We start from the raw sequence: 25,958 nt of genomic DNA, 5'->3' as shown, positions 1-25,958 counted from the left end.
TAGAAGAAACTATTAACAAGCTACGGAACTCAGTTCCATCCACAAGGATTAAAGATGGGTACATCTATATCTCCAACTACATGGCTAGTCTGCAAATCACACCTAAGTCCCTGGCGGTAGGGGATCCATTGAGCCTCCTTCACACTAATTCTCTGTTATAACACTCTCGGACAGTGTATGGAAAATACAAACAGCTATATCTTTGAGTGCAAATTCTGATTTCCCTTATTTTACTATCATGATTGTTTCTCCCTATGTAGGTTGGCATCAAAAAGATATCTTCATATCTCGAGGAGAAAGTTGGTGATTGAATTGTCGAGAGAAGATTCTGCTGCACTGAAAAACGCGTTTTAGATTTCCATCCCAAATCCTGTATTGTGTCCATGACACTCTCTTTCCTCTTTGTTGATGATACAAAATTTGCTTCCCTTCTTTGAATTTTCTGGTTGTAGTACGTTAATCCTGTCTAGTAAGCTTCCCACACTGCACAGCAGTACTCCAAAAGAGGGTCAATGTGGAGGCTGGCCATGTGGCATCGCCCGCTCTGCCTGTGAATGGACATGTGGCTGCTCCTTCAGCAAGAACCAAGCAGGCACACAGGAGGAGGGGTTTATTAGTTATTGGGAGCTCCAACGTTAGACGGGTGATGGAGCCCCTTAGGGAAATGGCAGAAAGGTCGGGGAAGAAGGCCAGTGTTCACTCTGTCTGCTTGCCAGGGGTCTCATCCGAGATGTGGAGGAGGCCCTACCGGCGGCGATAGAGAGCACTGGGTGCACCCGACTGCAAATTGTTGCTCATGTCGGCACCAATGACTCCTGCTGTCTGGGTTCAGAGGTCATCCTCAGTTCGTACAGGCGGTTGGCGGAGTTGGTGAAGGCGGAAAGCCTCTCTCGCGGGGTGGAATCAGAGCTAACTATTTGTAGTATCGTTCCCAAAACCGACCGCGGTCCTCTGGTTTGGAGCCGAGTGGAAGGCTTAAACCAGAGGCTCAGACGATTCTGCGGAGAGCTGGGGTGCAAATTTCTCGACCTCCGCTATCGGGTGGAGAAATGTAGGGTCCCCCTGAATAGGACAGGAGTGCACTACATGCCGGAAGCGGCTACGAGGGTAGCGGAGTACGTGTGGAGTGCACATGGGGTTTTTTTAGGTTAGAGAATTCCTTCCCTAGGCCCGACAAGACGCCTCCTGAGACGCGGCAAGGCAGGAGTAGGCAAAATGCAACAGGGAATAACAATATTAATGTGCTAATAGTAAACTGCAGGAGCTCTCATTAATAAACGGTCACGACGCCCACAACTAGGGACAGAAAGTTGGCTGAAACCACATGTAAACAGTAATGAAATCCTAAACTCAGATTGGAATGTATACCGCAGAGACAGGCTGGACAGTGAAGGGGGAGGCGTGTTTATAGCGATAAGAAGTGCAATAGTATCGAAGGAAATTGACGGAGATTTGAATTCTGAAATGATTTGGGTGAAGGTCACGGATAAAGCAGGTTCAGACATGGTAATTGGATGTGTCTATAGGCCCCCGGGCTCAGGAGCTATTGTGGCTCAGCACCTGAAGAATAATTTGGAAAATATTTCGAGTTGATTTCCCCACCATGTTATAGTTCTGGGTGGAGATTTTAATTTGCCGGATATAGACTGGGAGACTCAAACGCTCATAACGGGTGGCAAGGAAATAGAATCCAGTGAATTTTTTTCAAGTGATTTATCTGAAAACTACCTTGAGCAGTTAAACAGAGAACCGACTCATGGCAATAACATATTAGACCTTCTGGTGACAAACAGACCTGAACTATTTGAATCAGTTAATGCAGAACAGGGAATCAGCGATCATAAAGCAGTTACTGCATCGATGATTTCAGCCGTAAATAGAAATATTAAAAAAGGTAGGAAGATTTTTCTGTTTAGCAAAAGTGACAAAAAGCAGATTACAGAGTACCTGACGGCTCAACACAAAAGTTTTGTCTCAAGTACAGATAGTGTTGAGGATCAGTGGACAAAGTTCAAATCCATCGTACAATATGCGTTTGATGAGTATGTGCCAAGCAAGATCATAAGAGATGGAAAAGAGCCACCGTAGTACAACAAAACCAAGTTAGAAAACTGCTGCAGAAGCAAAGGGAACTTCACAGCAAACATAAACATAGCCAAAGCCTTGCAGACAAACAAAAATTACGCGAAGCGAAATGTAGTGTGAGGAGGGCTATGCGAGAGGCGTTCAATGAATTCGAAAGTAAAGTTCTATGTACTGACTTGGCAGAAAATCCTAAGAAATTTTGGTCCTATGTCAAAGCAGTAGGTGGATCAAAACAAAATGTCCAGACACTCTGTGACCAAAATGGTACTGAAACAGAGGATGACAGACTAAAGGCCGAAATACTAAATGTCTTCTTCCATAGCTGTTTCACAGAGGAAGACTGCACTGAGCTTCCTTCTCTAGATTGTCGCACAGTTGACAAAATGGTAGATATCGAAGTAGACGACAGAGGGATAGAGAAACAATTAAAATCGCTCAAAAGAGGAAAGGCCGCTGGTCCTGATGGGATACCAGATCGATTTTACACAGAGTATGCAAAGGAACTTGCCCCCCTTCTTGCAGCGGTGTACCATAGGTCTCTAGAAGAGTGAAGCGTTCCAAAGGATTGGAAAAGGGCACAGGTCATCCCCGTTTTCAAGAAGGGACGTCGAACAGATGTGCAGAACTATAGACCTATATCTCTAACGTCGATCAGTTGTAGAATTTTGGAACACATACTGTGTTCGAGTATAATGTCTTTTCTGGAGACTAGAAATCTACTCTGTAGGAATCAGCATGGGTTTCGAAAAAGACGGTCATGTGAAGCCCAGCTCGCGCTATTCGTCCACGAGACTCAGAGGGCCTTAGACACGGGTTCACAGGTAGATGCCGTGTTTCTTGACTTCCGCAAGGCGTTTGACACAGTTCCCCACAGTCGTTTAATGAACAAAGTAAGAGCATATGGACTATCAGATCAATTGTATGATTGGATTGAGGAGTTCCTAGATAACAGAACGCAGCATGTCATTCTCAATGGAGAGAAGTCTTCCGAAGTAAGAGTGATTTCAGGTGTGCCGCAGGGGAGTGTCATAGGACCGTTGCTATTCACAATATACATAAATGATCTGGTGGATGACATCGGAAGTTCACTGAGGCTTTTTGCAGATGATGCTGTGGTGTAGCGAGAGGTTGCAACAATGGAAAATTGTACTGAAATGCAGGAGGATCTGCAGCAAATTGACGCATGGTGCAGGGAATGGCAATTGAATCTCAATGTAGACAAGTGTAATGTGATGCAAATACATAGAAAGATAGGTCCCTTATCATTTAGTTGCAAAATAGCAGGTCAGCAACTGGAAGCAGTTAATTCCATAAATCATCTGGGAGTATGCATTAGGAGTGATTGAAAATGGAATGATTATATAAAGTTGATCGTCGGTAAAGCAGATGCCAGACTGAGATTCATTGGAAGAATCCTAAGGAAATGCAATCCGACAACAAAGGAAGTAGGTTACAGTACGCTTGTTCGCCCACTGCTAGAATACTGCTTAGCAGTGTGGGATCCGCACCAGATAGGGTTGATAGAAGAGATAGAGAAGATCCAACGGAGAGCAGCGCGCTTCGTTACAGGATCATTTAGTAATCGCGAAAGCATTACGGAGATGATAGATAAACTCCAGTAGAAGACTCTGCAGGAGAGACGCTCAGTAGCTCGGTACGGGCTTTTGTTAAAGTTTCGAGAACATACCTTCACCGAAGAGTCAAGCAGTATATTGCTCCCTCCTATGTATATCTCGCGAAGAGACCATGAGGATAAAATCAGAGAGATTAGAGCCCACACAGAAGCATACCGACAATCCTTCTTTACACGTACAATACGAGACTGGAATAGAAGGGAGAACCGACAGAGGTACTCAGGGTACCCTCCGCCACACACCGTCAGGTGGCTTGCGGAGTATGGATGTAGATGTAGATGTAGAAGAGGGCAGACAAGTGTAATGCAGGCTGTCTCTTTAGTAGATCTGTTGCATCTTCTGAGTGATTGCCAACAAACCATAGTCTTTGGTTCGTCTTTTCCACAACATTTTCTGTGTGTTCTTTCCTATTTAAGTTGTTCATAACTGTAATTCCTAGGTATTTAGTTACATCTTTGGTCTTTAGATTTTATTGATTTATCATGTAGCTGAAGTTTTAACAGATTCCTTTTAGCACCCGTGTGGCTAATCTCACACTTTTCATTATTTAGGGTCAACTGCCAATTTTTGCACCATGCAGATAGCTTATCAAAATCATTTTGCAATTGGTTTTGATCTTCTGATGGCTTAACTAGACATTAAATGACAGCATCATCTGCAAAGAACCTAATATGGCAGCTCAGATTGTCTCCTAAATCATTAATATAGATAAGGAACAGCAGAGGGGACCTTGGGGAAAGGGAGAAATCAATTCTGTTTTATTCTATGACTGTCCATTAGTTACTATGAACAGTGGCCTGTCTGACAGGAGATCACGAATCCAGTCATGTAAAAGATGAATATTCAATTAGCATACAATTTTATTACAAGCTCTTGTGAAGTACAGCACCAAAAGCCTTCTGGAAATCTAGAAATATAAAATCAATTTGAAGTCACTCGTCGATAGGACTCAACACAAAGGTTGGATTTGGAAAGGAGCAGGAGGTCAAGGGTATCATATGTTTTGAAGAAGAGGAGAGCGAATATGAGGGGTAACTGATAGAAAGGGTTAAGGTAGTACATTGGAAATCACTAGAAAGGACAAGGTAGAATGAGAAGTAAAGATGGATTGAGAGGAAGAGAAATGAAAAGTCAAATGAATAGAGGCATTAAGAACTGGAAGGAAAGCAGAAAAGACATGGCAGGAGAGGGAGGGGGGAGGAGCAAAACACAAAGTTACAGAAAAGAAAATAGAAAGAGTAAATAATTGAGTAAATGTGAAATATTATATATTACATAAAGACAGGGCAAATTTACTAATGTAAAAGAGGAAAAAAAAGAGGGGGCGAGGGGCATAAATTGAGGTTAACCCCAGGATTTTGGCAGGTGTAGGAATTTGTTGAAGAAAAAGTTTCCTTCTCTGGAGTTGATGGGAACCAGTGTGCTGTGCTGTGTACAGCTACTTAGGCGCCACACTGTACTCGGTAATGGGGTACTGCATGCTCCTATCTGGGCCGAGCTGCAGAAAATCTTCAAAAATCTCTAGGTCCATCACAACTGCTTACTTGGAACTCCTTAACACTTCTTGACTCATGCATCCTTAACTTATACCTGCCTCCATAAATACTGATCACCTCAGCTGCCACATTGTAATGGACTTCAAACTGCCTACAGGAAGCACCTCCAATCCATCAGTGTGTCTCATCCTACATAAACATGCCAACCACTTCCTAGAATGCATGAGCCCATATCTGTTCTGTTCCCACCTGGATCCCTCTCTTCCATATGACTCTGTCCTATGCTGTTGACTGTTAATGCTGGAACACCGCAAAGGGGGCATGTGACAAATGTCAGACAGGCTTGAAGTGTACTATACGCTTGGATATGCAACAGCATAGGTAGGAGTAACACCAACTACACCAGATATATGCAAGGAAAGATTACACACTGGATTTCACATTAGTAAATACCATTCAGTTAGTTTGGTTTGGAGAAGATCGTGTTGTGCCACATGTAAAAAGGAGAGGCAGGACAGGAATGGCACTTGTCATGACTGCCGTTTACAGTTACAGGATATTGCTGCTCCTGACAGTCGGAATCCTGCAACTGCTGTGGGGAAATGAAATGGACGGCTTCAGGAAGACCAGGACTTGGATACTGTGCTGTACCAGGTACTCCGCACGATTGATGCTCTTGTTGACAGACGCATCATTCACTCATCCGTGTGTGACTGTATTGTCAAGTCGCACGCTACGAGTTTATAAATGGGTTTGTTTTCAGCAGAACACGCATTTATATGGTCACTATGACAGCGTTTGGAGGACTGAAGATTGTCGACACGGTTACCGCAGTCGCAGCTTCCGTCAGAGTGTCAGCCTGGAAGGCTGTACTCAATGGTAGCACTGAGCAGGGGAGTTGCTCCACTTCGGTTTTTCAGACAAAAACTGATTCTGTGAACAGAATTGCGATGGACAGATCTGTGTAACGAGGCTGCAGAGATAACCGACATTACTAGATCACATTAATCTCCATAATGCACACCATTCACCTGGCGTGATGGTATGGAGTGCCATTGGCAATGCTACACAGTCACCTCCGTCACATTTCTGACATATCGAGGTCAGCAGCTGTACTCTACATTTGGCGTCTCCATATTGGTGCCCTCAGAGGAGGTACGTGCTACCTGTACACTGGCCCTACCATCCCGACCTGCTTCAATACGGAGTGTGTTTGCCTGTCAGCTTGGTCAGCACAATCTCTCTGCATCTGGTCGTAATTTGCTGAGAGATTGTGATGAAATCACCATGACTGGTCAACTGTGGCGTGTAGCTGCAGAGAATGACATACCCAATTACACTCCCCCCCCCCCCCTGCGGGTTCGGGGGTACGAATAGGCCCGCAGTATTCCTGCCTGTCGTAAGAGGCGACTAAAAGGAGTCTTCAAAGTTTCGGCCTTATGTGATGGTCCCCACTTGGGTCTGACCTGCCATTTTCAAAATTTCCGTTGTCAGTGCGTGCCATTTGGGGAAGGACGCCTTACGTGGTGTTTTTCTATTGGTCCATCGTGCACCTCCATCATGCATGCTATCTATTGTCGTGTGGAGGGATTTACACCCCATGTCTTCTGGGTTGCCTCCTCGTCTTGTGCGCAATCCCCTTCTCAGCGCCCACGGCAACTGTGGACCCTTTCAACACCTAAAATCCAGCACGGTAGCCAGTCCGTTGTGGTGGGGTCGTCATGTACCCTCTTGGTGGTAGCCCCCTGACCACGCAGGGATCGCACTACAGATGCCAGAGCTGTTTCCTCCCCATGCATGCCAAGGAGTATGTGCCCATCTTGTCTGGGGCACGGGGACTCCGGGCAATGGGATATCGGCCAGGTACCCGTTGCTTTGGCTGGGTGGCGCCCTTGGGGAGAGCCCTCGTTCGGAGTAGGTGGCATCTGGGCGGATGTGGCGCAATGAAGCGCAATAAATCTCACCAAGCTGGTGGTCGCACTGCCACCAGCGTCTCTAAGCGAGGCAGAATTGAATTCGAAGCTGCACAATATGATCCTCAGTCGTTCCCCTCGTTGGCTGCGCCATGGGAGGGACGCAGATCTAGTGCCAAGCAGGAGCCTTATGTACCACAATACCTTGTCTGCAGCAGGACTGATGGTGACTCCTTTCTTTCAACAAAGCCTATGTTTTTTGTGGAACACCTGGAGGATAAGTTTGGGGAAGTGGCGGGTTTGTATAAAATGAGGAATGGGTCCATCCTCCTCAAGACGTCCTCCCCAGCCCAGTCACGGGCGTTGCTCTTGTGTTATAAGCTGGGAGATGTCCCTGTTACCGTCACTCCCCACAGTAGCTTAAATATGGTCCAGGGGATTATTTACCATCGCGACCTCTTGTTACAGTCCGATGACGAGCTGAGAGCTGACTTGGAACGACGTGGTGTGCATTTTGTCCATCGTGTGCACAGAGGACCCAAGACCAACAGGGTGGCCATCGGTGCCTTTATCTTGCCCTTCGAGGGTGCTGTATTGCCTGAGAAGGTCAAGGTAATGGTTTACCGTTGTGACGTCAAGCCATACGTCCCTCCCCTGATGCGGTGCTTCCAGTGCTGGAAGTTTGGGCATATGTCCTCCCGTTGCCCATCCAGCGCCACATGTCGGGATTGCGGACGCCCCTCTCATCCCGATTCTCCATGTGCGCCTCCGCCTGTCTGTGTCAACTGTGGGGAACACCACTCTCCATGCTCGCCGGACTGCCCCGTTCTTCATAAGGAGCGGAAGATTATGGAATTTAAGACCCTGGACCGGCTTACTTATCGCGAGGCAAAACTGAAATTTGAAAGGTTGCATCCTGTCCCTCTTCAAACTTCTTATGCTGCAGCTACGTTATCGTCGCCCTCGCGGGCGGCAGTTGTCGCCTCCTCTGTGCCGCCTTCAGTTGGCCCTCGGGGCCGTGCATCTCTGTCTGCCCCACTCGTGTCTGGGGGCAAGCCTTCCTCTGTTGCCCCCTTAGCAGTTGGGGGCAAACCCCCTTCTGTCACTCCCCCCACACATGCTTCAGGAGTGACATCTGCTCCAAAACCAGGGGGCTCGATCCCTCCCCCTCCCCCTTCTCTGCCGGCGTTGTCTCCGCCGGCGTCGTCTCTTCTGGCTCATCTCTCGCGGAAGGGGTCCCTCGGGGCCCTCCCTTCTTCCGTTTCTTCTGCTACCCCGCCGGATGTCAGCCAGTGGCTGAAGGTTCATCCACCTGCTGGTCGTAGGGCTTCTGCGTCGTCGTCAGCCTCCGACGCTCCTTCAGAGAAACTCTCCCAGCCCTCTAAGCCAAAGGACAGACGCGAGAAGAAGGACCGGAACGTGTCCAAGAAGAAGGACGCTCCGGCAGTTTCAGTACCGCCTGCTGTCAATAGCTCTGGCTGTGGGGATGCGGTGGAGATCCTCGCCTCTGCCGCGGATCTCGCCCTCACGGAACCCTCGGGGACCTCTCCTATGGACACAGCTGACTCTCGCTCAGTGGCGGCCGTTGACTCTGCGGCGCCGTCTGCCTCTTAGTCGCCTTCACGCCCTCCCAGTCCCTTCCTGCTTCCATTCTCCAGTGGAATTGCGGCGGTTATTTCCGCCACCTGCCTGAGCTCCGGATGCTTCTGAGTGTTTCCCCTGTTCTGTGCATTGCTCTTCAGGAAACTTGGTTTCCAGCAATGCGGACCCCTGCCCTTCGCGGTTATCGGGTATACTATAAGAACCGCGCTGACTGTCAACGAGCTTCAGGTGGAGTTTGCCTCTTTGTTCACCACTCTGTCTGTAGCTCACCAGTACCCCTACTGACGCCTTTAGAGGCAGTCGCTGTCAGGATTGAGCTCTCGCCGGCTATTACTGTTTGCTCTGTTTACGTTCCTCCGTATGGGCAACTCCCCCGACATGTCTTGGCTGCGCTGCTGGCTCAACTCCCGCCGCCATTGCTGCTTCTGGGCGATTTCAATGCCCACAACTCTCTATGGGGTGGGACTGTCTCCGATGACCGCGGTCGCGCTGTGGAGCATGTGTTGGCTCAGCTCGACCTTAGCCTCTTGAACACCGGTGCTCCCACGCATTTCAGTGTGGCCCATGGCTCGTTCTCGGCCATCGATCTCTCTCTTTGCAGCCTCGGACTTGTCCCATCCCTTCACTGGAGAGTGCATCCTGATCTGTGTGGTAGTGACCATTTTCCCATCTGTTTGTCACTGCCCCAGTGTCATTCTTCTGGGCGCCTGCCCCGCTGGGCTCTCAACAGGGCTGACTGGCCGGCTTTTACTTCCACTGCCACCATTGCTTCTCTCCCACAGGGTGACATTGACGAGGTGGTCCGTGTCTTGACCTCGTCAGTTATTTCTGCGGCCGAGACTGCCATCCCTCGCTCTTCTGGACTCCCTCGGAGGAAGTCTGTCCCCTGGTGGTCGCCGGAGATTGCTGAGGCTATTCGCGTCCGTAGGCGGGCTCTCCAGCGTCATAAGCGGCACCCGTCTCTGGAGACCCTCATCGCCTTTAAGAAGCTCCGTGCCTTGGCCCGTCGTCTTATTGCATGGCGTAAGCAGGAATGATGGGAGAGGTACATTTCATCCTTGGGCTCCCGTGTCTCCCCGTCGCTCGTGTGGTCCCGCATCCGGCGGATTTATGGATACCAGACCCCTATGGGTGTCCCTGGAATCTCCCTGGACGGCGCTGTCTGCACGGACGCTGCCACCATTGCTGACCACCTTGCCACGCACTTTGCTACGAGCTCTGCGACTGCAACTTACCCTCCTGCCTTTCGCTCTCTAAAGGAGCGCGCCGAGCGGACGCCGTTATCGTTCCACACACGTCGTTCTGAAAAATACAATGCTCCTTTCAGCGAGAGGGAATTCCTCGCTGCCCTCGCCAATTGCCCTGATACAGCGCCAGGACCGGACTGCATCCACGCGCAGATGCTGAAGCATCTCTCCAGGGACTGCCAGAGACACATCCTTACCATCTTTAACCGCATTTGGAGCGAGGGCGTGTTCCCGTCGCAATGGCGAGAGGGTGTTATCGTTCCCATCTTGAAGCCCGGTGCGGACCCTCTGGCGGTGGACGGCTATCGTCCCATTACACTAACCAACGTTTTGTGCAAATTGCTCGAACGTATGGTGGTGCGGCGTTTGTGTTGGGTCCTTGAGTCGCGCGGTCTCCTTGCTCCATCCCAGGGTGGCTTCCGTCAGGGCCGGTCTGCTGCGGACAATTTGGTGCGGCTGGAATCTGCTATCCGTACGGCCTTTTCCCGCCGTCAGCATCTCGTTGCTGTATTTTTTGATCTACGGAAGGCATATGACACAACATGGAGGCATCACATCCTTGCTACGTTGCGCGAGTGGGGTCTTCGTGGTCAGCTCCCAGCTTTTCTTCAAAACTTTTTATTGCGCCGCTCTTTCCGGGTGCAAGTCGGTGCCGCCTCTAGTTCACCTTATATACAGGAAAATGGGGTCCCGCAGGGCTCGGTGTTGAGCGTTTCCTTATTTCTAGTGGCCATTAATGGTCTGGCTGCAGCCGTGGGGTCGTCGGTGTCTCCTTCTTTGTATGCCGACGACTTCTGCATCTCATTTAGCTCAACGACTACGGGAGTCGCCGAACGCAGGCTGCAAGCAGCCGTTCGCAAGGCGGCATCATGGGCTCTGACTCATGGATTTCAGTTCTCTGCGGCCAAGACTCGAGTTATGCTTTTCTGCAGGCGTCGGACGGTCCACCCTCATCCGGAACTTTACCTCGACGGTCAACTACTTGAAGTGGTGGACACTAGCCGCTTCTTAGGACTCGTCTTTGATGCCCGGCTCACGTGGGTTCCTCATATTACTCAGCTGAAGCAAAAGTGCTGGCAGCACCTCAACGCCCTCCGCTGCCTGAGCCATGCGTCTTGGGGTGCAGATCGCAGCACGCTGTTGCGATTGTACAGAGCCCTTGTGCAGTCCAGGCTTGATTATGGGAGCCTGGCCTATGGGTCTGCATCGCCCTCAGTGTTGACGTTGTTGGACCATATACACCACTGTGGGGTTCGGCTTGCAACTGGCGCTTTCCGTACGAGCCCCGTGGATAGTCTGCTGGTGGAGGCCGGGGTTCCCCCGCTGCGGATTCGCCGCCACCGACTGCTCGCCGACTATGCTGTCCACGTGCATTGCTCACCGGGCCATCCCAATCATCGCCTGCTTTTCCCTGCCACGGTCCTCCCTCTGCCCGACCGGCGACCTATGTCTGGGCTTTCCATTGCTGTCCGCGTCCAGTCCCTGCTGTCAGAACTGGGGTCGTTCCCTCTTCTGCCGCCCTTCCGGGCCTGTGCACCCACGCATCCCTGGTGTATGACCCGTCCGTCCGTCCGCCTGGACTTGGCACGGGAACCCAAGGACTCGGTTCCGCATGTGGCCCTCCGTCACCGTTTTCTTTTGCTCGTCGCCTCATTTTCAGGCTGTGAGCCTGTCTACACTGATGGTTCCCTGGTGGATGGTCGTCCTGCCTACGCTTTTGCTCACGCTGCCCATGTTGAACAGCGCTCCTTGCCGGCTGGCTGCAGTATTTTTACTGCAGAGCTGGTGGCCATATTGCGCGCTCTTGAGCATATGCGTTCCTGCTCAGGTACGTCCATCGTCATCTGCAGTGACTCCCTGAGCAGCCTCCAGGCTATCGACCGCTGCTATACCTCTTCTCCTCTGGTATCCTTTATTCAGGAGTCTGTTTTTGCCATTACCCGCTCTGGTCGTTCGGTGGTCTTTGTTTGGACGCCAGGTCACGTTGGCATCCCGGGGAATGAACGTGTCGACAGGCTGGCCAAAGGGGCGGTCGACGCCTCCACTTTGGCGATCGGCCTCCCGGCTCGTGATTTGCAGCTGGCGTTGCGCCGTAAGGTGCTTCAGATGTGGCGTGACGAGTGGCGTAGACTGACTTCTCCGAATAAACTGCGGGCTGTTAAGGAGACAACCGATGTGTGGCAGTCCTCCCTGCGGGCTTCTCGCAGGGACTCTGTCATCCTGTGTCGGCTCCGCATCGGCCATACCTACCTGACGCACGGACATCTTTTGCGTTAGGAGGATCCCCCCCCTGTGTCAGTGTGGGTCCCGGTCGACGGTCGCCCATATTTTGTTGGAGTGTCCCCGCCTGCGCACCCTCCGGCAGACTTTTAATCTCCCGGGCACGTTGCCTTTGGTTTTATGCAACGATGCCTCCATGGCTGACGACGTTTTAAATTTTATCCGTGGTAGTCCTTTTTATGGTTCCATTTAGGGGGGACCTGTCCCTTTCCCTTTCTGTGTATCTTGTCCTCGAGTGTCCCATTGGTCGCAGATTTTAATGTGTATATTCGGGTGGTTGACTCTTTCCCAATTTTTGTTCCCATGGTCAGTCAACCAGTATCCGACCCTCTTATTTTCTTCCGTTTCTTTCTGTCCAGTGTTCGTCTGTACTCTTCTTGTCTCTAGTGTTCGCTGCTACATTGGTGTTCTTTCAGTGACTGGGGGGAGGGGCGTCTCCTCCCCCCTTGGGGTTTTACCTGTTCCGTAAATTTTGTTTCGCCGGTTTTTTGGAATGGGGGACTGATGACCTTAGCTGTTTAGTCCCCCTTAAACTTCCCAACAACAACAACCCAATTACATGTACCTGTCATCCAAGGTGAATGCGGCTCGGTGCCTGTCGAGGTTATTGCTGCTGGTGCTGACAGGTTGGCAGCCGTGTGCACTAAATTTCAAATCCTTATATCCGCAAATTTCATGCAAATTTAATCTTGTATTTTCCCGCTATACTGCCTAGAGAACCAGTATTTGCAGCTGGCTGCAGAACAGTTGTAATGCTACCGATGTACATTTCACTTAAGGGTTGTGACAACAAGTAAGAGAAATTGGTGCTCATGTGGAGGCATATAGGCAGTTGTTTTTATTTCACTGTATTTGTGAGCAGAACGGGAAAGAAAATAATGAGTAGTAGTACGTGCTATGCTTTGCCTCGCCCAGTACAGTGGCTTGTACAGTATGTATGTAGTTGAGCTGTATGTGCACTGTTCGCAAAGTTCCTTTGTTTTGCTATCCTTACGAATGTTGCAGTTTTAATGGCTAATGCTCAGTGTGCCTCACTGTAGACCTCAGCCGTAGTGCTCACAGCAGTCTCCCTGAAACACTGTTTGTTGTCACATTAGTTTCTCTAAATTCCAGATATGAGAACTTCCCTTCCAACTTATTCTAGCACCCACCACCTTCCAGGGTTTAAACTCAGTTAACACCCCCTTTCTTTCTTAATTTATTATGTTTCATCTTTCTTATACTTTACTTTATATGTTCGTTTTTTCCTCCTCTTTCATTTGGTTTCTCTCCGCCTCTAACTTCCTACTTAATTTTAGATTATTCATTCTACTTCTTGTTTCTTGTTTTCTCTAATCTATCCTTACTTCTTACTTTGTGCCATGACCTCTGCATGCGAACTGACACAGACGTTAACAGTTTGCTATCTTTGACCTCCTTTCTCTGACAGTTCCCCATTCATCTCGTTCTCCCCTCACCCTCACAACAGACAGGTTGCACCAGAAGATTACTGCTTTGCTGTTACTGCCTCGTCCTCTGAAGAACTCCTCTCCACAATGTCCTCTTGTGAAACACACTGAAACCTCATGAGCTCTTTGGTGGTCATTTCTTGACTGTGATGTTCCACAAACTCAATGACATCATTGTTTTCCACTTCTAGTCACACGGTCGTGGCCATCTTGTTGACTACAGGCTCGACAGGTACCGAGTCAAATGCCTCGTAATCACATATAACAATGCAATCCGGCCAAAGCTTCTTCCAAGCAGGAGTGAGAGTTCTTTCGGTAACCCCCTCCCACGCCTTTTTGATCATCTTGACACAGGCAATGATGTCAGTGATATTCCCAAAACTCAGCTGCAGATATGCAGACCTACATCAAATCTTTTTTTCCCCCAAAGTGGAATGGCATCTGGTGCGGTACTGCTCTCAATAATAAGCTCTGTACAATCAGGGAGGTACTGTTCTCAGTAAGAAGCTCTGTACAATCATGGAGTCTATGGCGGCTTGGCGCTTTTCCTTCTGCTCCCCTCAGAAGTAGTCCACTGTCCTGTGCCGCCCACCCATTGTTTCCTCCTACATAATGAACTACCCCCCATAATGTGGTTGTGGATCCAAACTGACGATATCCCACATATTGGTATTTCCCTTCATACTAAGCATAGTCTTCCAGATTACTTAATTTTAATATTGTGAGACAATGCGTGGATGGTTGAACTGGATCTCAGTTTTCTGCATGAAAGCGTTGTTTTTTTCCCAGGTATAAGGTTTTCCTTTACCCCTGGAGCAGGGTCAGGGTGCTTGTGGTTGGGGCCTCTCTTCTTGTTTTCTCGGTCTGGAACCTATGACGACGACGACTCCCCCTTGCATAGAGCCCTCTTTTATCCCTCAGTTTTCCCAGTTTTTATATTTGGGCTACCCTTTTCCACCTTCCATTGTGTGTATTTTAAATTCCTCGTTTTATAGTTTGATTCCTGTGACTGGATCCATCCACTTTTAGTGGACCCTCCTCTTTTTTGTTTAACTTTGGTATCGAGGGGCTGATGTCCCTGCTGTTTAGTCCCATAACTGCCCTCAATTAAGCAGTCAGTATTTCCAAAACCCTCTGAGAGTGAGATTGGTAGCTTCAGTCAACTCAAAGCAATGCTTGATGAATATGTCAGTGTAGAGCTTTTTAGTTAGAAAGTCTGCTGGTCCACAGGCTGGAGTAACGGAGGCAGGAATTGGACCTTGATGAATTGAAATTCTTCAAGGAGATGGTCTTAGTAGGCCTGGAGAATGGGCAGGAGCATTGTCCGTAACAAGCAAGACATGGAGTGGCAGATTCATCTCAAGCAAATATTTTTTCACTGAAAGACCAAGCACCCCATTGATCGAATCACAAAAAACATAAACAAGCAGTGGTTTAATTTCAAATCACCGCTAGCATTGGCATAGAGTAGCATTGTGAGATGGTCTTTCAGTGGCTTGTGATCAGGCAATGCATTCTCCTTTACTATTATAAAGGTATGCTTCAGCATCATTTTCCAGAATAGACCCATCTTGTAACAGTTAAAAACCTATTGCGGCAGATAACCCTCAGACTCTACGAGCATCTTGAAATTGCTGACGGCGTTCATTGCTGCCTTTATGTCGGACCTGCCTGCTTCGCTGTGTCTCACTGTGCTGTGAATGCCAGTTCTTCTCTTAGACTTGTGGAACCACTCATGGCTTCCCTTAATCACTTCTTCGGCTCTTTGTGATCCTGGCATCTTCTTAATGAGATTGGCAGAAATCACTCACGCCATCTCACAAATGATGTTCTCGTTAATAGTGTCTCCTTGCATTTGCTTTTTATTTATCCATGTAAGGAGCAACCTTTTGACATCATCCAGAATACGAAACCGTTGTTTAGATCGTCTTTTCACTCCCTTTGAATTATCTACTTCTTTACTCTTGTCAGTGTTCTCAAAGATTGCAAGTAATTGATGTGTTGTATGTGCATGCTAAATGAGCAACAGTCGCACCACGTTCGCATTTTTCAATGATTTTACATCTCATTTCTTAGGTCATTTTCTTTCTCTTATGGTTGTCGTCTTGCGGCTTTATCTTTGGGGACATTTCTATGAAGGTCATTTGCATGCAAAAAACACTGTGTGAACACAAGTTTAGAAAAATGCGTGATTACAAGCTGGACTAAGATGGTAGCAGAAAGAGCGCTAAACCCAGACTGCAGTACGTACTAAAGGCATTGTTCATATGCCACTGCTGACAATGAATGGTGTTCATATTGTTGAATGTTTCCCCTGCAGCACGCGAATGGTTAGTGACGTCAAACTAAATCATTGTCACTTGTTATGCGAAACATCACTTGTTAAGTGAGGCATTGTTTTACAATTTGTTTTGCTCGTTATTTGAATTACGCATTATGGGAGGTGCTCGTTACGTTAAGTGAAGTTCACTGTATTTCTAGTTTTCTGTTGAGTGTAGATGGATATTACTTGCTCTGTGTGTCTTGTCAGCTTGTTAAGGACATATGCATAAGAACAAGATCTTCATTTTGAGTCTCGGACAAATAGGCAGTGGCTACAAGAAAATTATGTTTATACTTATTCTCTATGGTTGCATAAATATCAATGTACCATAAAGCACTATGTTTTAATGCCCACAAATTACTTTAAGGAGTAAATTTAAAGCGAAAAAAATGTGTTTCAGAGGCCTCAATACTATGTTGAGTGACACATTTCACACAATAGAGTATTTTTATAAGTTGTTCTTGATGACTACTTTACTTGCTTCGGCTAGACAACGGAGAACGAATTAATGAATTCCATCAGATACTGTAGAGTGAAATACGAGAAACAAGCTATGAAAAGCTCATTTTCTTAGTCATCAAGTGTCTAGTGAACAACATATAAATAAATATGTTTTTTGAAATGTGACTTCATATGCTATGCATACGGTGTTCGGTTGAAAGTTATTTGCCTGTTCCACAACCGCGATTGCAACCTCTTGCTTTAATGTAAAATGAATGAGTTTTACATCATTATAGAACCTTCGTATATAAACAGTGGAAAGTCCAGGATGGAATAACAGCTGCAGTATGGAAAGGATAGACTAATACTCACCTTGTAGAGGAGGCATTGAGTCTCAGACAGGCACAACCATAAAAAAATTCCTTCCTCAGAAGTAGAAAAAACAAACACACACACACACACACACACACACACACACACACACACACCATATTATTACACATTTACCAACTCACAACTGAACTCACTTTTCAATTTAACATAGATCGTAGACTACACTACTGGTCAGCATGACGCCACATTCGAGACCTGATATTCACATTCATTGGCTTTCTCAATTCACATCCAGACTGTTATCTTCCACCCTAAGCTGGAGTGTGCAGTATGCAACCGATCAATCTGTCACTACAATTTGTGGCGGTGCACCCATGCGATCTGCCACCACAGCATACGTATTTGGCTCCAGCAGGAGCTGGGCGAAGCGGTTGTGCCGTCATTGCCTGCGGCCGTGCTCAGGCTGGCAAATACAAACATGTTGGGCCCCTGGCAGAGGGGCCTCATTCAATTGCATCTTCTCAGTTGTACACAGATGTTCTTCAGTCGGACCAGTTCTGTGATGGTGCGCATTCAGTTCTCAGTTATAGGACTCTGTACTTGTACACTTAATACTTGTGTTAATATTTCAATAACCTTGTGATTATTTGGCACGCAATTACCAGCCAACACAATTTTGTGTAAGTAGTGGTTGTCAGTAAAGAATGCAGATACAGCAGTTTTGATGAAGAGAGAGTTCATTCGGTGTGTGTCTTCTGCGGGCGAGATGGATCAGACATGAGTTCGATAGCTGCTGCAGCAGCAGCGACAGCTTGAGCATCAACAGCAGGAGTTAGACTTGTTTCATCAGTTATGTATAAATTCGCTGGGAACAATGCTCGCTCCCCCCCCCCCCCCCCCCCCCCCCCTCCCCAATCCCAGGTCTCTGCTGCACATATGCGAATCTGCCCCCTCTCAGTTCGTCCACTATTTCAAGAAGCAAAGAAAGATTGGCGCGCGCGCACACACACACACACACACACACACACACACACACACACACACACACAACAGCACAGTGTCTGCTGCAGCATTATTTGAGGCAGAGGATCCATCACTGCAAAAAGGTTTCACCTAAAACATTTTATTTGCTTTGAAAACTTGCCCCCATTGAAAGGCCCATCAGCATTGTCATTTCTGAAATATGACTTCCTTAGTGTTTATTATCTTAAACAAATACACATGGTGGTTTTTCCATATGGAGGTCCACCACCATCACCAGCAGCAGCAGCAGCAGCAGCAGCAGAAGAAGAAGAAACCAGTCCAGTTCTGACAAGCGTGTGTAGCCAACCTCTGTGGACTAAGTAGGAAATGTAAATTTGTGTGCGCTCACTGCCAACCCTAATGTGCCAATTCTCTGATTTGCAACATTGTTGTTCATTCTGCTCCAGACAGAGGGGTCCATCAGGAGGCGTTGCATTTAGATCATCCAGAGTGTCACCAGCTGTGTATGAACAGTTTGAGGATGTGGCACAATATCAGCGGCATTCCCTGATGCCAACAGTTTGATCTCCGATTTATTTAGGTCACAATCAGCGGTTGCTGTTTTCCACTGCAGTTTCCCGCCGTGCCCTGATTGTTTGTGTGTACACTCATGGCACTGCTGCCCACATAGATGTACTGTGTGTGGCCACTTCCTGCAAACAAGGCCCTGTTTGCCTTGGTGTGTCATTGCTACTTGTGCAGCAGGGCTTTGGATGTGGGTCTGAAGTTCACAGAAGGGCACAGTGTTACACCACTCCATGGCTGACAGCTCAACATCCCTAGCAAGATTTATATTATGATGTTGATTCAGCAACAACCGCTCCATTTCCAGGTTGACACAGGGTCCTCTGTGCCCCTCGTGACATGGAAACATATCATTGTCTGGGTTGACCTCCTCTCTCCTCCGCAAATCATGGTTTGGTTGGTTATGGAAACAAGCCCGTTCCTGCTGAAGGAGGGTTCATGATCGGCATGGAGTATCAACTTGTCTCGAGGACAATCACATCTTTTGGCAGTAGACAGTGCCACATTAGAGAAAATTTTGGATTTCAAATTCAAGGTGTGGTCCATCTCGGTTTCCAACTTCATTCCATTCCAGGAAATGGATGACCTCTGCCATGAGGTTGGTATCTTGCTTTGCTCGAGTTTGGGGAAGTTAAAGGATTTTAAGGCACACATAACCCGCAAACCAATGGCCGTAACTAAAAGTTGTCATGAACAGCCTCTCCTGTTCATCCTAAGATCAGCAGTCAAGGAGGAACATGACAGGTTCCAGAGCCTGGGTATCGTTTAACCAGTTCCTTCTAGCCAGTCAGCTATGCCATTGATTGTCATTCACAAATCTTTAGGGTCACTTCGTTTGTGTAGAGATTTCAAATCCACCATTAATGGTCAGTCGGTAGTGGTTGCAGACTAGCGAATGTTTTTGAAAAATTGATTTCACAATGGTGTATCTATAGCTCCGTCTGGGTTCCCATCCCAACAGACTATGGTTATCAACACTTGTTCAGGTTGTACCGTTACACATGCTAGCCATTTGGCTTTGAGAGTGCCCATGCTATTTTTTGGCAATTCTTAGAACAGTTCATATACTAAACTGCAAGAGGCAGGTCTTAAGTGAAACCTGTGGAAGTCCAAGTTGTTTTTTCCCCAGACAGAAGTAGAATATCAAGCTTCCTAAACCACAAAGCCTGAAAGAACTCAAGCTTTTCTAGGAAAATGTCATTATTCAAAATTCATCCCCAGTATGTCAGACTCATTCATCCCATAAACAGTTTGCAGAAGAAAGGTATTTATTTTGTGTTTTCAGTGAACTGTGACAAGGCATTCGTCCACATCAAGTCCTTGCTAATTAATGTCTTCTCCGTGTCTTGCTACCTTTGCACCCAGTAAACAGCTGGTTTTTGTCACAGACATATCCCATTATGGACTTTGGGCAGTTTTGTCTCACAGGGAAGCTGATGGATTTGAGCAACCTCTGGCTTATGCTTCAAAGATGTTGACCACAGCTCATTGTAGTTATTCACAAATACAAAAGGAAGTGTTGGTGATTGACTACACGGTCTACAAGTTCCACTTTTCCTTAATGGAAACAAATTCCATCTCATCACTAACCACCGCTTGTGGCACCTTACGGCCACACTCCTTTGTGGTAAGGATTCATATGAAGTCCGCATTATCACCACACTGTTTGTGTGGTCCTGGATTCTTGTTCTTCTCCACCATAACCACTGAAGCATAAACTGCATGAAAATATTAGTAAGGTAAGGCATTTTGTCTACTGGCTCGGCATTGCTTGAAAAGCTTATCTGCAGATGCAAAGTGTGACATCTACATCAATTTTGCAGGTCCTTCCTGTAATTCCATGTTGTTAGTAGTGGTCGATGTGCTGTCAAACTATCCATATGACATGCCCTCCACTTCAGGAGATGCTACTGTGCGGATTCTTACGCAGATTTTTGTGATCGAAAGATTGCCACAGGCCCACAATTTGCATTGGCGTTCTTCCAAAATTTCTGCATCCAGAATGGTATTATTCACCTCCCATCTGCGCCATTTCACCTCCAATTGAATTGTGAGGCACAGTATATGGTTGCATACATTTAAGACACCATTGGCAAACTACTTGATGGACTTGTCTGGTGATAAAGCATTGCCTCTGTTCCTAAGCATCTACAGGACCACCCCTCTGTACGACTATAGCTCAGCAGACGTTCCACATAGCCAACAAATCCAGATACTGTTCCATCCTATGCCACAGCCTGTGGTGTGGCTGTGCCCTTAACAATATGCCGTGGGCAATTACATCTGGGTGTGTGTACTCGTCAGTGACCGGGATGGGCACAGGCTACGATTTGGGAGATGCCGAGTCACTGAATGTTCACTGTGGACACCAGCAGGGCGTCACTATCCTGGCATCAGTCAACTACACCATTGGTGAGGCAACAATCCACCAGAGCCGCAGTGGATGCCGTCGGAGGGTCCTCCTGCAGGTGCCGCCTCCTACCGAGGGCCGGCCACTATGGAGACTCCTTCCTCGCATGTGCCAGTAGTTGACGGTGATGTCGAGATGGAACTGCTGCCCCGCACCCTCTGCCATTGTCTGATGGTGGTTGCCCGAATGCCACCCACTCTTCAGAGCACCAGGTAGACATTCTCTTATTGTTGCTACCTCCTCCTCTTCCTGCTACATGTGTCCACAGACTCCCTCACATGTGGGGTCATCACATCACTCAGCCGTCGCACCATCATCTGGGACACTCCTGCCCACGCACCCCGCCAGGCTTGGGGCAGCTGATAGCCAATGTCTGTGATGGCAATGCCTCTTCAGATGTGTAGGGGCCAATGGAAGTCAATGATGTCGCAGTACAGCTGCCGGTGTGCCACTGCCATTACTGCTGTCGTCTTCGTTGGGTCACCTGGGCAGATCTGGCCGTCCAACCTTCTTCCCTTTTTCAGGCACTGATGCCTGCGGCACTGGCTCCACAGAAGAGGCAGTGGACCCACGCAATCTGCCGCGACAGTGTTTGTACCCAGTGCCAGCGGCAGCTGGGCAAAGCAGGTGCATCACTGCTGCCTGCAACCAGTGCTCCATTGCCTGTGGGTCCTCATCCACTTGTGTCTTCTCTGCAGTAAGCTAATGTTCTCCAGTCAGACCAGATCTGTGCCTGTGTGCGTTGAGTTGTCAGTGATAATAGTCTGTACTTGTATAGTTAATAGTTGTGTTAATGTTTCTCTGACCTTCTCATTTTAGGCAGGCAGTTTTCAGCTGACGTGATTTTGTATAAATAGTGGTTATCAGTAAAGAGTGTAGGTACAACACAACATATATTCTAGAAACTAATGTAGACACAAAAGAATTACTGTCTGCATTCTGCCAGTTTTCTGTTTTCTGTATCACATCATTATTATGTTATGGGATGAAGATGATAATTTGTAATTGTAGGTTCAGTTGACGTGAAGGAATTACCAAGCAGATACAATTTCAGTCTGTACTTTTAAGTTAATTTTACCATCTGTTAAATAATTTACGTCACTGGGTAAGTGGTCAAAAATCTTTGTGGCCGAGTGTCTCACTTATTTCTGTGCTACACTAAGACTACATGAGGGATAGTGCAAGCCACCCTCCTGGATGCATATTTTTCCATCAACTGTGCAGAATCGTTTTCTACACTGATAATGATAATGGACTTATTTGCTTAGTTGCACCTGATATCCAGCACGGTAGCCAGTCCGTTGTGGTGGGGCCGCCATGTACCCTGTTCGTTGTAGCTCCCTGACCGCACGAGGATCGCTCTGCTGATGCTTGCACCGTTAACTCCCCACGTATGCCAAGGGGTAGATGCCCATCCCCCTGGGGCATCGGGACCACTGGCAATGGCCATCCTGCCAGGTGGCCTTTGCTGCCGCTGGGTTTCGACCATGGAGAGGGCCCCTGGTCGGAGTGGGTGGCATCAGGTTGGATGACACGCGATGAAGTGGAGTACATAATCTCTTGCTGGTGGTTAAACACCAGTAGTCTCTAAGCGTTCACGGGCTCAATTCGGTGCACAGAAGTATGACCTCAAATCGCTCCCCTCTCTGACCACACCCCCTGCGGGTTCGGGGGTTAGAATAGGCCCGCGGTATTCCTGCCTGTCGTAAGAGGCGACTAAAAGGAGTCGCAAACTTTTCGGCCTTATATGATGGTCCCCTGTTGTGTTTGACCTCCATCTCTCAAAATTTTATGAAGAGCGAGCCGATTGGGGAAGGGCGCCTTACTTGGTGCATTGTGTCCATCTTGCGATCAGACCTTTCGCCAGCTTATACACCGTTGAACTGCAGTCCTGTCTGCTCTCCATCTCTTGGGCATGACTCTTTTTCTGCGTGCAGATAACATCTTACACTGTGCAGTGCCTCTTTCTGCACCGACGGCGACCATGGACCACATGTTACCTAACATCCAGCACAGTAGCCAGTCCGTTGTGGTGGGGCCGCCATGTACCCTGTTGGTTGTAGTCCCCTGACAACACAGGGATCGCTCTACTGATGCCTGCGCCGTTAACGCCCCACGTATGCCAAGGAGTAGATGCCTATCCTCCTGGGGTATCGGGACTCCCGGCAACGACCATCCTGCCAGGTGGCTCTTGCCGTGGCTGGGTGGCACCCGTGGGGAGGGCTCTTGGTCGGAGTAGGTGACATCAGGGCGGATGACCCGCAATGAAGCATGGTACATCGTCTCTCGCTGGTGGCCAGCCGCCAGCAGTCTTTAAGCGTTCTCGGGCTCAGTTTAACGCTCAGAAGTACGATCCGAAAACGTTCCCCTCCCTGGCCACACCGTGGGAGGAACGTAAGTCTCACGATGGCAGTAGCAGTTATTCGCCCCGCTTCTTACTTTGTACAAGGGTTGATGGGGAGTCTTTCCTCTCCACAAAGCCTCAGTTCTTCGTCGAGTATTTAGAGGACAAGTTTGGGGATGTGGAGGGCTTGTCAAAAATGCGCTCTGGGTCAGTCCTGATACAAACGGCATCCTCTGCCCAGTCACGACGGTTACTCGCTTGTGACAAGTTGGGGGATGTTGCCGTTACGATCCTACCCCATAAGAGTTTAAATATGGTCCAGGGAGTTATTTACCATAGGGATCTTCTTTTGCAGTCTGATGAAGAGCTGCGCGCCAATTTATAGCGCTGTGGTGTACATTTCGTCCGGCGCGTTCATTGGGGTCCGAAGGAAAATCAGATTGCTACCGGTGCCTTCATCTTGGCCTTCGAAGGGGATACATTACCCGATAAACTCAAGGTGATGGTCTACCGATGTGACGTTAAGCCCTATATCCCTCCCCCGATGCGGTGCTTTAAGTGCTGGAAGTTCGGCCATATGTCTTCTCGCTGCACTTCCAGCCTCACATGTCGAGATTGTGGACGCCCATCACATCCCAATACTCCATGTGCCCCGCCTCCCATCTGTGTCAACTGCGGGGAACACCACTCACCTTGCTCGCCAGACTGCCGAATTTTCCAGAAAGAGCGTAAAATCATGGAATACAAGACCCTGGACAGACTAACCTATACTGAGGCCAAGAGGAAATACGACCGACTCCATCCTGTGAGAATGACATCTTCCTACGCTGCTGCTACAACACCTGTGCTAGCCCCGTCTGTTTCTCCAATTGTGGCCGGATCGACGAGTAGTAGTACAACTCCTCCTGCCCCCTCGCCAGTGGGGGGCTCTACCCACCGGGTTGCTCCCCACTTCTAAGCCGGAGAAGTGTCCAACTTCTTCGGCTTCTCACGCTCGCAAGGGGTCCCTTGGGTCCCTCCCTTCCCAGGTTTCTGCCAGCGAGAAGCCTGACGACCGACAATGGCGTAAGTGCCCGCAATCAGCTGGTCGTAGGGCTTCACGATCCTCCTCCGTGCCGGAGACTGAATCGGTGAAGCCCTCCCAGCCGGTGCGACCCAAGGAACGGCGTGAGAAACCCAAGAAGAGCTCTCAGCCCAAGGAACTCGAGGTGGCAGGCATCCCACCGCAACCTTCCAGCTCTGCGTCTGAGGATGCGGTGGAGATCCTGGCGTCCGCTGAGGACCTCGATCTTGCCGGTCCATCAGACGCTATGGAAAGCACTATCACAGGTGCTAAATCGGAGGCAGCAGGTGACCCAGTGGCGTAATCTCCCTTCCCAGTCCCGTCAAGCCTTTCTCAGCCATGGACAACACCATCCTCCAGTGGAACTGCAGCGGTTTCTTCCACCATCTAGCTGAGCTCCGCCAACTTATCAGCCTTCACCCTTTCCTCTGCATTGCTCTGCAGGAAACTTGGTTTCCGGAAATGCGAACACCTGCCCTCCATGGCTATCGGGGTTATTATAAGAACTGGGCAGCTTATGAAAGGGTGTCTGGTGGCGTCTGCATCTATGTCCTGAACTCTCTTCACAGCGAGTCTGTACCTCTCCACACACCTTTAGAGGCTGTCGCTGTTCGGGTGTGGGCGCCACAGGCTGTTACCGTCTGCAGTCTTTACCTTCCACCGGATGGTGATGTTGTGCAGCATGTCCTGGCTGCTCTGATTGCCCAATTGCCACCACCTTTCTTGTTACTGGGCGACTTTAACGCCCATAACCATCTGTGGGGTGGGTCAGTGGCAACAGGTCGAGGCGCCATCGTTGAGCATTTATTGACGCAGCTCGATCTCTCGATCTTAAATGATGGTGCCTTCACACACTTCAGTGTGGCGCATGGCACATACTCCGCCATTGACCTTTCCATCTGTAGCCCTAGCCTCTTGCCGTCTGTCCAACAGAGAGTGCATGACGACCTGTGTGGTAGTGACCACTTTCCGATCTTTCTGTCACTGCTACAGCGTCAATCTTCTGGGCGCTCTAGCAGATGGGCTCTGAATAAGGCTGACTAGGACTTGTTCTCCTCCACTGCCGCTATTGAACCTCTCTCTAATGATGACATTGATGCAGTGGTTCAATCGGTCACCACCGGCATCGTTACTGCCGCCGAATCTGCCGTTCCCCGTTCTTCTGGCTCCCTTCGGCGGCGGACTGTGCCTTGGTGGTCGCCTGAGATCGTTAAAGCGATTAAAGCTCGCCGGCGGGCGCTCCAGCATCACAAGCGACATCCCTCCATCGACCACCTTATCGCCTTCAAATGGCTGCGTGCGAGAGCCCGCTGCATTATCCGCCAACTCAAGCAGGAGTGCTGGGAGCGGTATGTGTCCACCATTGGCCTCCATGTCACTCCATCGCAGGTCTGGGCCAAGATTCGCCGCCTCTATGGCTATCGGACCCCTGTCAGTGTCCCTGCGCTCTCACTGAATGGAGCAGTTTGTACTGACTCCGACGTCATTGCAAACCGCTTGGCAGAGCACTTTGCTATGACTTCCGTTTCTGCCAACTACCCCTTGGGCTTCTGCTCCATTAAGGAGCGGATAGAACGTCGGAGTCTTTCTTTTCGCACTCACCATCCTGAATTGTACAATGTTCCATTCAGTGAGTGGGAATTTCGAAGTGCCCTCGCCGCTTGTCCTGATACCGCTCCTGGCCAGATAGCATCCACTCTCAGATGCTGAAACACCTTTCAGTGGACTGCCAGCGACGCCTCCTCGATCTTTACAAGCGCATTTGGGTCGAGGATGAGTTTCCGTCGCAAT

General features: G+C 48.7%; 1 protein-coding gene across 2 annotated transcripts in view; it reads left to right on the top strand.

The window, feature by feature from the left end:
• The window catches only part of LOC126279123 (uncharacterized), an 82,760-nt gene that overhangs the window by 4,967 nt on the left and 51,835 nt on the right, over nt 1-25,958 (top strand). For both annotated transcript variants that reach the window (XM_049979602.1, XM_049979603.1), the window contains exon 2: nt 21,285-21,457. In XM_049979602.1, coding sequence (XP_049835559.1) covers nt 21,285-21,457 — 173 coding nt within the window. The remainder of the gene's footprint in view (nt 1-21,284; nt 21,458-25,958) is intronic.

This window comes from Schistocerca gregaria, chromosome 6, assembly GCF_023897955.1.
Source record: "Schistocerca gregaria isolate iqSchGreg1 chromosome 6, iqSchGreg1.2, whole genome shotgun sequence".
Taxonomy (NCBI): Eukaryota; Metazoa; Arthropoda; class Insecta; order Orthoptera; family Acrididae; genus Schistocerca; species Schistocerca gregaria.
Note: the sequence above shows the minus strand (reverse complement) of the source record. Positions and strands in the feature narration are given on the sequence as shown.